The sequence below is a fragment of the Acanthaster planci genome, linkage group LG06 (assembly GCF_054643075.1).
Source record: "Acanthaster planci isolate LZ-2023a linkage group LG06, COTS_SCS, whole genome shotgun sequence".
NCBI classification, from domain to species: Eukaryota; Metazoa; Echinodermata; class Asteroidea; order Valvatida; family Acanthasteridae; genus Acanthaster; species Acanthaster planci.
In genome coordinates, this window is record NC_141782.1 from 17,117,852 (window position 1) to 17,131,119 (window position 13,268).

Below are 13,268 nucleotides of genomic sequence, written 5' to 3' on the forward strand. Positions count from 1 at the left end.
TTTGCCTTGAAAGCCGTCACTTTCTCCCCCACATTTCATTATCTGTCTTTTATTATGTCATGTGCCCACAGGACATTTTAAGAGAACACTTTGACAAGTAGAGGATGGATTGGCCACAGTCTTAGTTTTAAAATTTACATAGCTGACAGAGAACATTGGATTACGACCTACAATGAAGCAAGAGAATCATATGTGACAGGAGCCATCACATTGTGATCATGTGATACCTTTAAATTCAAAGCTCTTTGCAAAACTAAAATGTACACCCAACTACCGAGTGCATCAATGATTGTACCTGTACGACGTATCTACGATTGATGAACTTCCCTCTCTCCCACAGCCAACTGTTTTGGTTCAGGAGGTCTTTCATTTTCACCATAACTCTGGAAAGAGCCAAAAAAAAATAAGCTTAAGCCAGCCATGATCAATCACCTTCTTAATTCATGTTTATAGCAGTTTTACACCGTTTTGTATAGTGTGCTTTTGGTGAAAAAAGTCTTATACACTGTGATTAAGAGAAGATAAAGTGGAACTATTGTAAAACTAACTTAGAGACAACTAACATTTTTACATACATTTAAAAACTGCAATAAACAACTATTTTCTTTATTACCAATTTGATGTAAACACTATCCACTAAATTTGACAACCTGTTCAGAGGTTTTGTGCCAGTTGAAAGGCACATCAGAGACCAGGCATTTCTGTAATGATAATACTAGAGATACAAATTCACCAAACAAAAACCTACCGGCATAACCAACAAATACTCTGCAGGTATTACACATTGAAACTGGCTGGAGCAACTAAGTTTACGTCAACTTTGTTTTGCTAAGTAAATGGCCTTGTGAAATCTCACTTTGTTTCTCTGTTTGTGCCCTCCTGTGCCTCCTCGCTCAATAGCACTATCTCAAAGCTCTTGTGTTTGTCTAACTCCTCACTGACAGCGTTGACCTCATTGACCATGGGCAGCAACTCAACGATCTGATCCTGCGTCCTCTGTTGATCTGCAGCAGGAAACAAGAGTCAGTGTTGAACTATACCTCAGGGTAATGTTCATCGTCTCCAACAGAATAAGTTCACAAATTCTTGGCAACATCTTAAACACACAATTCCTGGTTTGGTATACTTCACTAAAACTGTGCAATGAACAACCGAGGTTTCACGAACTAACGTGAAGATATGCACACGTACACGGCACACTAACCTGTCACTTCAAGATTTTGGTATTCTGAAATTCCAAACTAACACATAAGTGTGTTTTGGATGTATTTTTCAGAGGAGAATACTTGCAGATGTTGGAAACACATTATCTACTCATATACTTGTGAAATGTAGTAGCATTTAACTAAAAATAATTCTTACTGGGAATAAAGGTTTCCTTTTGTACAAATAAAAAATGTCCCGAGACTTACACATGTTAGTATGGGAAAATGCACATTAGGGAAATGCAAATACTCAATGCAAAGTGCACACAAGAAACCTTTGTGTTACTTCATGAACTTAACAGGGATTGTAAGTTCTCTGCCAAAGATGTCAAAGATGTCATCTCGACAGAAATGGGATGATGTGAGTAAACTGTCTAGGCCTCTTACTGATTTACTTTGGAGAAAGAGCCTTGTGAAAGACGTGCAAAGGCTGTTTTTAAGGCCTTTAACTTTAACATGGCTTAGGTGACATGGTATTTTGTTAGGTTTAACCTCATATTTGTACTATAGCCAACAAACATCTTGATGTGCAAATTCTCTTACAAGAGACGTCAACAAACTGCTTTTTCGGGTCATGCACAGACTACAATGTGCCTGACATGCATTTTGAAAGACAACTTCACAAACTCATTTTTGATCAATTTTTTATTGTTCACTTTGTGGCTTTGCCCATCGTTTTGAACCACAGCATCACAAAAACTGGAGCGCCGTGACGCTATTATTTTCAAACTACCAATGAGGTCCATCCCGGCAATGTATCTGTACCTTGCGTGAGATTTCCGCCGGCCATCAACCCCCTGGCCTCCGCCAGCTCCTTCTGGGCAAATTCCCACTCCACCACGGGTGGTGTGCCCTCGGGGGCCTTGGGGTTGAGTGGGTTGTGGAAGACAAACAGGTGGTTGGAGCCGAACATTACACGGTCCAGGTGCTCCAGCGTGCGGGCACCAGCCAGCGGCACACCATTGACCTTGATCTTACAGCTGGAGCTGTAAGGACGCAGGGTGATCTCGCCATCATTGTTAGTGACTATGGCGTGCTGCTTGGAGATACTGGATTACAAAACAGAAGGCTTATGTCATTTGACACCGACCCTTTGCATACAGTGCCCATGTTAGAGATGTTCTTTTGTTATTTCAATGCAGTGATAAATGAATGCACTGAAGGCCTATTCATGTATTTCCATGTAGAACATAAGTGCTCATCTCAGAGATGGTTGCTGTACAAAAGATCTATTGTATAATTAGAAGCCATTTGGGGGGTCTGTTTTATTATTCAAATTCCCAAACAATGAATGTACGCAAGGTCTACTCATGTTTCAGAATACACAGCATTTCTTGATTCAATGCAGACAGGCTTCGGTTTCTGAACCTTGTGACTAAGTAACTCAGCCAAACTCTGGTGCCAATTGATCTGCAGCTAGATGGATGTCAGCTGGAAAAAAGCCGGTTATACAAATCCTCTGGCTAGTAACTTCAAATATCTGCCAGAAATTTGAACTAAATAGATTTGAATCCAACATACATAATTAATGACTCCAAGCAAATGAAATGAAACATCTTCACCATATTCTCAAAGCACAAACCTGATTGCCTTTTTCAAGAAAGCAAGGTTCACACATTCCCCCCTTTTGACCTGCCAATGACCACCTTCCCGCATCTTCTCACTCACCTTAGTCCACTCAGCATGATGGTCGGTGGGGGGTCGGCGTCCTTCCTTCCGATCGTCGTCTCACTGGCGCCCAAGAAATGGAAGACCACATTGCTTAGCATGTGGTCCTCGTTGAGGTTGGCAAAGTGAGGCTCTTTGTTGCGCCGAGACTGTACGATGGCCTTCTGGTCCACTGCCTGATCCTCCTCTTGCATTTGTTGCTCATGCTGAAGGAAGAAAACAAGCATTAACCATTCAAGTTAAGTAACGAATTTTATTCCTACATGTGCCACTGTAAATTAACTGATGTTAGCACCAGTTTTGCCGTCAAGACCATCACAAGGCCAGGGGAAAATTTCATAGAGCTGCTCTAGCACAAAATTTGCTTAAGCACGGGAAAAGCCTGCTTGATAAATCAGGAAACCAGTCAAAGTTCCATGTGATGTGTATTGTTTTGGGATCATATTTAGCTGTCTTTTGGTTAGCATAACAATCAGATAGAGTTTGAACTGGTAACCTTTGTTTTTTTAAGCAAGGTTTTTCACGCTTAAGCAAATTTTGTGCTTAAGCAGCTCTATGAAATTGGCCACACATAAGGCCATGCCCAAGATCAAGACCAGTCATGAGTGACAGGGTGGACAATTTCATCAAAATAGCTTTTGACCTGAATTCAGGCTGGAGGTCTTGTGTTGAACTTGCGATGATCTGGTGATGGTCTTGTGAGGTCTTGGTCCTTACAGGACTTTGTAGTATTTTTATTTGACAACTTTCACAACATCAACAGATACACGAGGGCTTTGGCTACGAGAACTGACCTTTTTGTCCCAGTCAAAGTCTTCCATAGCCTCTTGGTTGGCCATCAGCTGGGCCCTGATCTCTTCCATCATCTCTTGTCTCATCTTCTCTTTCTCTGAAGATGTAAACCAAAACAAAAACCAAGATGCTTAGGAAACCATGAAGTTGGAAATGGTTGGGGGAATGTGTCGTAACTGGTGACTAATTTTGAGGCCAGGAATAAGACAAAATGTCTTTCAAAGTAAAAGCAGCAGTTAGGGCAAGAAAGATCAGGTCACCGAGACCACAGTTCCCAGTTATTAAAGCATTCTTCCCCCAAGGAAGATTTGAGATTTTCTTTTAAGCTCTAAGATTAGAACCAGATTATGCACTTTATACTGAAAACCTATCATATTGATTGACAAATTTCCAGGAGCTGCTATCTGAGTATGTAGTGAGACCAACTGGATGTGAGCTGATGCTATAACGATACAAGGTTGTCCCAAACAAAGCCTTTATTCTAAAATTTCCCTCAAAATTACACTTGACATGGGACTGTCCACTGAGGGATTCAATTTGTTTTGAGGCAGTAGCACTGAATGGGTTACTGTTCACCTTTGAAACCAAGTGAAGTCATTCCATGCCTGCATTCAACAAGAGTTGGTCATGTGAATATATGGGTTATGCACAATACATTGCGCCACAAAGTGGTTGTCACAGAAAGGCCATTTTCAGTGTTTACAGTTGACAACATGGCATTAATCTGTGTCTATTAATAAATTTTTAAAAAATAGTTTCTCAGAACATAAGCAGCATACGTAAAAAAAACATCTTGATCAATTAAAATTGATGCTCTGAATACAGTCCAAAATCTTCTACCCCCAAAAAAATCCACAAGGAACAATTCTTTAGTTACAGCATGCAGCCAGCGCAGGGAACTTCGTTGACCATTTCCTGCAACGCACTGCAAAAAGTGGCCTCTCAGTGATAACCTCCTGTTGGTACATTGCTTCCTCCATCGCCCATACTGCCTACGATGAAATGTCTGTGGCACATCTACCAAAAGTTATTGCAGCCCATGCTGTCCAGGTCAGTCCACTCATGAACTTATTAACACCTCAGGTACAGATTATCAATTTACAGGCCCAGCCTACCTTCAGGTGTCATGTTCACGCCCCCTTCTGGTGCTACAATCCCGCCTCCTGACATGGCATTCTTCAACCTCTCGTTCTCTTCCCTCAGCTCGCGGATCAGCTTCTCCACGGGGTTCTCGTTGACTACCGCTTTGTTCTTGATCTTCTTGGCCCGGTCTGCGTAACGCAGTGTGCTTAGGGTCTCGTCGTGGTTTATGTCAGCAGGGGAGAGGGCAGCAATCATGATAGTTTTGCTGTGTTAGGAACAGACACAGGAAAGGGGTTATTTATTTATTTATTTACAAACAATCAACGAAAAGACTTTCATTTATTTCTAGCGTACAGCGTAGAAATTAAAGAGGGGTAAAGTCTACTTCCCCAACAGTCCTGAGATATAATAATAATGTCGCACTTTGTTAACCATGCTACAGTCAAAGCAGCCAATTGGAAATGTGTGGAATGACTGTTGGGTAGGTTTGAGAATTCTTTGAATTCTTGTTAATCAAACCCATTTTGTCAGGTTGCAATCAATCAAGCCAATCTCAGGTCATGTCACACAAGTCAATTAACAAATGAAAGGGGATGAACAATGATGAAGTGGTGAAGGGTATTCCTTTGTCCAAAATCATTTGCATGGCTTGAGACTGTATGAATGATTGACTGACTTATTGGGATTTCGTTGAAAATCCGATCGTTGATGTTATGATGGGAAATTGGAAACCGTTGGTCCTGGTGTCTATTACGCATAAACTGCAGTGGCAAACAAAATTTCATATAAAACCACAAAAAATCTCAGTGCCTTTTGTGAAAATCCATTATGTGAGCAGCACTGAATAGCACAGCCCCTGACCTGGTCCTACAATACCATGTGGAACTCACACATCTGATTTGTTGGACACTGATTTCAAACCAAATCAACAGATCAATTCTGTGGGTCATGATCATCTTTTACCTGTTGCCACCGAGAGCATTTTGCAGGAGTTTGGTCAGCACTGAGTCACGGTAGGGAACAAGTACTTTCTTCTTTCCCATAGACAGGTCAGCCAAGGCCTAAAGAAAGTTTTAAAAACATGATCAGTCTACCTGATCTGGGTATTTGCCTGGGAAATGGTTATGCGTTGCAACTTTCAAATATCCTGAAATTCTTTAACACTTCAAACCGTTTACATTTGCCGGAACACTTTTGCCCATAAAATTAGTAAGCACACTTCCAAAGTCATGTAATCCTCCAAAGCATGCTAACCCTTAAAAACTACTCTTAAGTTCTTTGCATGGTGACGCAGAGAATTAGTGAATGTAGCAGTCTCGAAGCTTCTGAGATTTTGGCAGTTCTAATTTGCCATAATTTCTTTGTTTGTATAGTCTTCTAACTACCTGAGCCTCTTTTGGGTTTTTATATTTTGTTTTTGATTTTGTGGCTCTACGTATTTGGTATAATTCCTGTTTATTTGACTTTTTTAGAGTTCATTTTCTGGAATAATGGTTTTGGGTTTTTATCTGTGATCTTAAAAAGATTTAGATTTTCTTGAATGTATTAAATATCATGCTATCTGACACTAAGTTGAAAACAGAGATGGAAAAGATTATCTGTCTTGGATGTTAACAAATAATTCTACACAAGCTACAAGGTCTCTAATCAAGTGTGCCTAAAAGGAAAATTCCTGCCAATGTTAAAAGCAGATATTCAGCTTTGAGATGGAAGTCTAAATGCTGCAGGTGTCAAAGGCACTTCTGAGAAAGGGTGGCGGAGAAAAGAATGGACTACCACAACTTACCGAAATGACATTACCCAGTGATGACAGTGATTTGTTGATGTTGGCCCCTTCCTTGAGTCTGTCTCCGGTGGCACCTGTGCTGTCTGCACGCTCGCTTCCTGCAGGAGGATTGGGGAGGCGGGGGCCAGATAAGATCATGAGATATGAACAAATCTGCTGATTACGAGGCGATGCAGGGAGACGAACAATACCAAAGGATTTTTTTTGCCAAATCTCGTCTGAGTAACTTGTGAATTGACAATACTGGATGACTTGTGATTGGTTTGTGATGGGCTGATGGTGTCTTGTTTACAATTCTGTATGACACACCTAGCAGTGACAAGAAAGTACTCAGACGTAACAACACTGATTTCAACAGGAGAGTTAAACAAGAATAATGAATCACAACTGTCATCTTAACCATTAGGTGGCATCGAGTGGATGGCTGCTACATTTGCAAGGACTCTCTATCGCTACGCACCTGCCAGATCCACCAGGTTGATGACACTGGTCTTCTTTGTCTCTTGCCCAACATCGTTCTTGCTGATCTGGTCAAACTGGATGGTAACTACGGTGTGAGCACGACTACTTGTGGCATTCATCTGGGTGGCAGCTACTGTCCGGTTAGAGGTACCTGTAATAGCAGTAACCACAAAAAGAGAATGATTAATCTTGTTATTATCATCACAATCCACATACAAGCTTATTTAGGGTACATTGTACTGAAGTTTTTGGAGGGCAATACATCCACAGTGAACTTCCACAATGCTCTATTAATGGTTGAAATTTTAAAAGAAGATGTTACAGAACACACTAGGCCATTTTGAAGCTGTTTTCGATAACATAACGTCTAATTCACAGCAAGGTATCTGGTATTCAACCTGCTTTGCAGAAAAACCTTTTTCCAACAAATAGATGTGTGAAAGACAAATAGAAGAAAAGGTTGCAATGGCTGGGGAATCCCCCAACCAGCCTTACCCTCCTCAATCCTGTTCTCAATCTCCCTGTAGCTCCCCACGGCCACCTTCTTGAGTGACTGGACATAGAACAGGCCCTCCTTGGGGTTCTGTCGGACCTGCAGGCCACCCTTGGGGTTGGTCTTTTGCAAGAGGTCTCGCACCTGCTCATTATAGATCTCCAGCATGGAGAATGTGACTTCATATTTCTGTGGGATGAAAGGACCACTGACAGTTACAATCTACATGTACAAATACAACCTTCAAGAAAGAGCAAACTTTGCAGATGTCTGTGAAATGAAAACTCCCAAGTGTCATTATTTACTATTGTGTAAAGTTTGGATCCCCTCGACACGAGACAAAATGTGAGGGGATTTCTGATTTCAGCTTGAACAGTTGCTCAAGACATGTCCATGAATTAGAAACCCTTACTGATTAATATTTTAATCAATGATATGATTTTCATTTCAAAAAATTTTTAGACCAAAAAGGAGCTGAAGTGATTTCCGTAGATAAATTCCCTTCACATCATTTAGGAGATTGTCTACATTACTCCAACCACTTTTATGCGGGATAATGCTCCCACTGCATGCCAAATGCAGCAGAGACATTTCAATTGGATCAACAGTGCCTTGTAATCAGACAATATGCATGGAGTACTAAATCTGATAGAATCAAGATGATAGAATTAACACACCTAAAACATAATGACATCACGCTTTGTTTACAAGTGCCCTTTCCTATGGCAGTTCGATGGATCATGTCCCACATCACTGCAGCAGGAGAGCGAACATGTAAATGAAGTGTGAAGTCATTATGTTATAGGTCTATTTGCTCTGAGACCTAACACTGTGACAGCTGGTTGCCTGTACCTGAAATCTACAGTGGCACCATATAATCTCTACTCGTTGGTAGGAGCAGAGTGCTGACAAGTACCAGTGCAGTTACTCAACATTTGGACAGTATGCTCTATGCATATGCTCTATCCATTGTCGGTCTCCCAATGTATGGACAGACATGTCCAAAATGTTCATACAGGTTTATTTTGTGAACTCCACTCACTCCAAAAGGAGATTATTATAGGGTTCTATGGCAAATGTACACCCGTTGGTTGCCAATATTCATGTTCAAGAAATTGCAAAATGTGCCTTTGAACTGAAAATGCACTAGTCTCAACGTATCAAATTCACAGAGCTACAAAATGGACTCGCAAGGTCACACTGTCACCTACTGGAACACAGTTTTGCAACAAGGTGCTAGATTTCAGGGTACGCATTCATGTCTACTAAAGAGAGAGAGGAATGATTTGGCCTACCCCAGCACCCACATACAAGAGGGTGGGATGCTGCAGCACCCACAGCTACCCCCCCCCGGCAGGTTTGACAACTCCCAGTGAACTGTTTAAGGTCAACAGTAACCAACTTCAAAAGCAAGGAAAGTCAAACACTGAAGGTAAACCTTACCACTTTGCCATCGCCACTTTCTATTGTCTTGAAGAGGACATCACAGGTGATTGGAACAATGCCCCTAAGAAGAGAAACCAATGAGAAGAAATGTTCTTGGTTACTTTCCACAAATGCCCATTCCCCAAACCTGTCATACTTCCCTAAATGAAAGGTTCTACCAGTCATTTATTAACATTCTGTATTGGGTCACTCCTTCAAATTTTTGGAATGAGAAATCTTTCCCAAGTAACACACACTTGCGTACACAACCCACTGATCGGTTCACGCTCATGAGGCTTTGGACTTTAGGCTAAAACATTTCTATCCTATTTTTCAAACTTATTGATTGCTCTAAAAGTAACAACTTACTTGTTTGGCCCATAGCCCACCATAGAGTACGACTTGCCAGAGCCTGTTTGACCATAGGCAAACAGCGAGCAATTGAAACCTGAAAGAAAAACAATAGACATATTAATACAAGAGCGATAAGAGGTAAAACCTGCTTAACTCTTTATCCTTGTTTTTATTTAATGTACTTACATGTATTTCAGTATTTTTCCACTTACCTTGGAAGGCATTGTCCAAGACCCCTTGGCCCAGATCGTTGAAGACGTTCTGTTGCGATGCATAGTTACTGCCAGGGTTAGCAGCCAGGATACCATCAGGCTGCTCTGTGAAGCCATCATGTGACCTGCAAAAGGAGCAGAAACAGAAAATAAGCGTAAATAAATATGAACATGAAAATAAACGTGGATGTTCCAACAGCACAGTCTTGGCCAATGGCTGTACATTTCACATTTTCTGCTACTCAGGATCAAGTTTTGAAGATTCACTTCTTAGAAACCGAGACTTAAATAAAAATGAAGACAAGTATGGGGAGGGGACAATGTCAACACAAACAGATGAGTAGGCAGCCATGTCAATGGACACAGTGGGTCTTTGTGTAGGAAGTTAATACAGAGGCTAATGTTCAAGGCAAGGGTGTGACGTTTACACATTTAAACATTTAAACAAAAGTTCCAAATTTGTTTACAGATTTTCCAAACATTTATAAGGATCCACCCCTTTTAGAGGTTTGATGTTTTAATTGACGCAATCTGGGGTTCAGTTTTATTGTTAACGATGCCTGGAAAATGTAATCTGATTTTCAGAACACTTTACTGCTCGGTCATATCACAGGAACACCATGATTTCATCACCGGAACTTTATGTGAACTATTTACATTGTATACAATTTGTTGTGTATAAAGTTTTCAATGACACCACGGTAAGGGTGAGAAGTTTACACATTTAAACATTTAAAAGGTATGGAAACGTTTTCAAACGTTTTTCAAATTAAATGTAAATTCTCATCCTTACTCCAAGGAACCCACACACAAGCGGTTCAGCAGAAAAGGAATCCTTAAACTCTTTCCTTTCCTGGATGCAAATATCTTTGTGTTCAGACTGTACTAATGTCTCCAGAGTGCTCTGGAGAGGGCAGGATCTTCCCAGGAGACAGTGCCAACATCTCAGCTCTGGACGGTGGTTATTAAAATCCCTTGACAGGCATTCCCAGGGATCGATACCCGTTTTGTGTTTCAAGCAACACGCTGTTACATGTATTTGAAAGAGCCTAATCAGCTCTTCACATGAACAAGAGATGGTGTGTTTTATACAATGATGTCCCTGTGTTGGACAATCATGGTATACCTACACACGTTTATGCATGTTAATAGGCAGAAGGATGCGAATACTCATGTGTCTAATCATTTGCTCAGGGTACTGGGGTGCCACAGTCCCCATCAGCCTCTCCCTTCTTTGCCAGTGAGGGGGTACTTCAAGTCAGAACTGTTGCTACGTCAGTAAGACTGCTTTGTGTTCCCTTCCCTTTCTTATGCACCCTCTCTTCCATTTTCCTCTCCTATCTCCACTTTTCACCGGCTTAGTTTATAAAACTTGTTCAGAGGTACGAAACAGCCATAATACATTGTACCTGTGTCATTTCTCGTGTCACATCATACAATATCAATTTGTAATCGACCTGATTTATTGAACTCATTTGTATCCTGGGGAAAAAATTAGACAAATGAAGCTCACCTGTTGCCAGACATGCAAGGTAAACAGATAATTGAATACATGTAATAGACTGATAAGAAATATGAGGGACTGAATTCAAAGTCCATACGCACAGCTTTTGCCATGTCCTTTATCTGCATCAGTACAGACCTAATTGAAATATCATTGGGGTTAACAAAGGTCATGGATTGTTTGCAGTGCAATGCTATATGAGATCTATCTGAAATTCGTGTCAATTGTGTTGTTTGCTTTCTGGACATTCAATAACGTGATTTATATTTGATGACCAGACACGTTTCTTTATACTCAACCATGCTTATGAATACTCCATCTGTTTTTTTTGGACAGATCTGCCATTTACCTAGTGCTTACACAAACAAAGCAATCATGATGTGTTGATTGTTCGTGCTTTCTCAAGTGTGGAATGCTTTGGTACCTTTGTGAAAATGGTCCTGACATTCAATTAGTCATATGCTTACACACACAAAGACACTTTGTGTTGTCACCATGGTAACGCCTGTGGTGCAGCAATCACTTAGCAACAGCCAGTAAGATTCAGGAAATGAGTTTCTGCATAAACTATTGTACACATTTCAGCATGCGTTAACGCTACATGTATTCATTACAATCACTACAACCGACAGCTGACCTACAAATTCACTCCATCTTCATTTCTGAGTATGGCAGGCAATAAACCATGATATCAGACATCAACTAAAAAAATGGTGGATACCATGTTTCATTTATAAGTTTTCTAAAAGTGTTTTTGCACATTCTGAAAAAAAACTCTCCCTATTGCTGATACAACAAATTAACCACACTGAAGAAAGAGGGGCATTGTAAATCAAATGTGAAAATCAGTAAAATGCACCTAGAAAAAACAGCCCAAACACAGAGAGGGAAATCCATTCAGCTTCTTGCACTTTACATCTGACAGGTCAGTTTCTCATTGTAACATCAACACGATGACAAAGTCATAACTGCAATCTGTAAATCCCTTCCCGAACACTTGTCTGAATTTCAACAATAATAAATCACTGCTTTTATGATAATATTTAACACTTTCCCACAGGTAATGTACTTTGCTCAAGCATAAAACTCATCGGCTTGCCGACAATTTTGGTTATTCTTTAACCTGACAATAATCACCACCTGTGAAGGTGATCCATCAACACAAATATCACTTGGCATTGTCACAATTCTTAATTGAAGATAAATGTAAGCCAAAGTAATGCATTAAACCATTAGTCAAAAACTTATACTTGAATCAATAGCAAAATGTTGAAAGGTTCACTCTAGCACTCAGTATGTACTTTTGGGAAGGACTTTTCTTGACAAAACTTTCCAATCCACAGATGTGAAATATTACTGACCAATAATAACACTGTATGTAAAAAAAACTTAACAAGGAAAAATGATCAAATCAGAGGAACATGTACGAGTACAATATCACTGGTGGATGGGGGGGGATGCCATCCCAAAGATTTTTCTTTAAATAATGACAGGTAATTTTTGGATATTTTCATTCATCTTTCTTCCCAAAACATGTGAAAGCCGCCCTAAATTTAGCCCACCCCTCAGAGAGGAAATACATGTAAAAGGTAACATAAAGATTCCATTTTTTAGCCCCTTCAACCCCCCCCCAAAAAAAATTTTGGCTCTCTCAAAAATTTGTTTGTGGATTCATTCTTGCACATACCGTACAAGTATGCATGTAAAGAAGTATAAATTATAATCTATCCAACATAAGGTGGTGTCCAGCTATTTGCTTTGAAAAGCATTCCTGACTTTTGAATTGGCTCTGTAATTTTTTTCACTTCAAACCTTGAAAATGTGCCTTTTTATTTCAATCAAGTTTGTTTTCAGTTTTATTTTGCTTTATTAAAAGGTATTTTGGTGCCTTTTCAGGTTTTTATGTTAAGGCCAATTCCCATATCATGAACACGACTATGTCATCCAGGGGAGAAAACCTCCATGTAGTACTGATTTGAGAGAAAAACTGCCAAAATATTCTTTTACGTTGGTATCCTGAATATCCTTTCTTTTGGTTATTTATTGCTGTGTATTGCACATAGCAATAAGTCAATGAGCAACTATTGCTTAGAAAAGTTTCAAAGAGCAAAACTGGGTTCGCACCTTTTAACAGAAATCATGAAGGGAATAGTGCTGAGTGATATCTTAGCAACACTGTCCTCAGTCATCAGGATAAGCATGAAAACCTCTTAATGTTTAAAAACATGGACTTTTCAAGGCATCAAGCGTTAAGTTGAAGAGAAAGTGCATCTTACAAAACTTC

At 40.1% G+C, this 13,268-nt stretch overlaps 1 protein-coding gene across 6 annotated transcripts in view; it reads right to left on the reverse strand.

The window, feature by feature from the left end:
* LOC110982162 (kinesin-like protein KIF28) overlaps nt 1-13,268 on the reverse strand; it is a 41,763-nt gene that overhangs the window by 16,697 nt on the left and 11,798 nt on the right. For all 6 annotated transcript variants that reach the window (XM_022240408.2, XM_022240409.2, XM_022240402.2 and 3 more), the window contains exons 6-18: nt 9,481-9,605; nt 9,284-9,362; nt 8,933-8,996; nt 7,492-7,678; nt 6,995-7,147; nt 6,535-6,632; nt 5,712-5,809; nt 4,781-5,013; nt 3,668-3,762; nt 2,874-3,079; nt 1,971-2,254; nt 857-1,004; nt 296-383 (exon numbers count right to left, since the gene is read on the reverse strand). In XM_022240408.2, the coding sequence (XP_022096100.1) occupies nt 296-383; nt 857-1,004; nt 1,971-2,254; nt 2,874-3,079; nt 3,668-3,762; nt 4,781-5,013; nt 5,712-5,809; nt 6,535-6,632; nt 6,995-7,147; nt 7,492-7,678; nt 8,933-8,996; nt 9,284-9,362; nt 9,481-9,605 (1,858 nt within the window). The remainder of the gene's footprint in view (nt 1-295; nt 384-856; nt 1,005-1,970; nt 2,255-2,873; nt 3,080-3,667; nt 3,763-4,780; nt 5,014-5,711; nt 5,810-6,534; nt 6,633-6,994; nt 7,148-7,491; nt 7,679-8,932; nt 8,997-9,283; nt 9,363-9,480; nt 9,606-13,268) is intronic.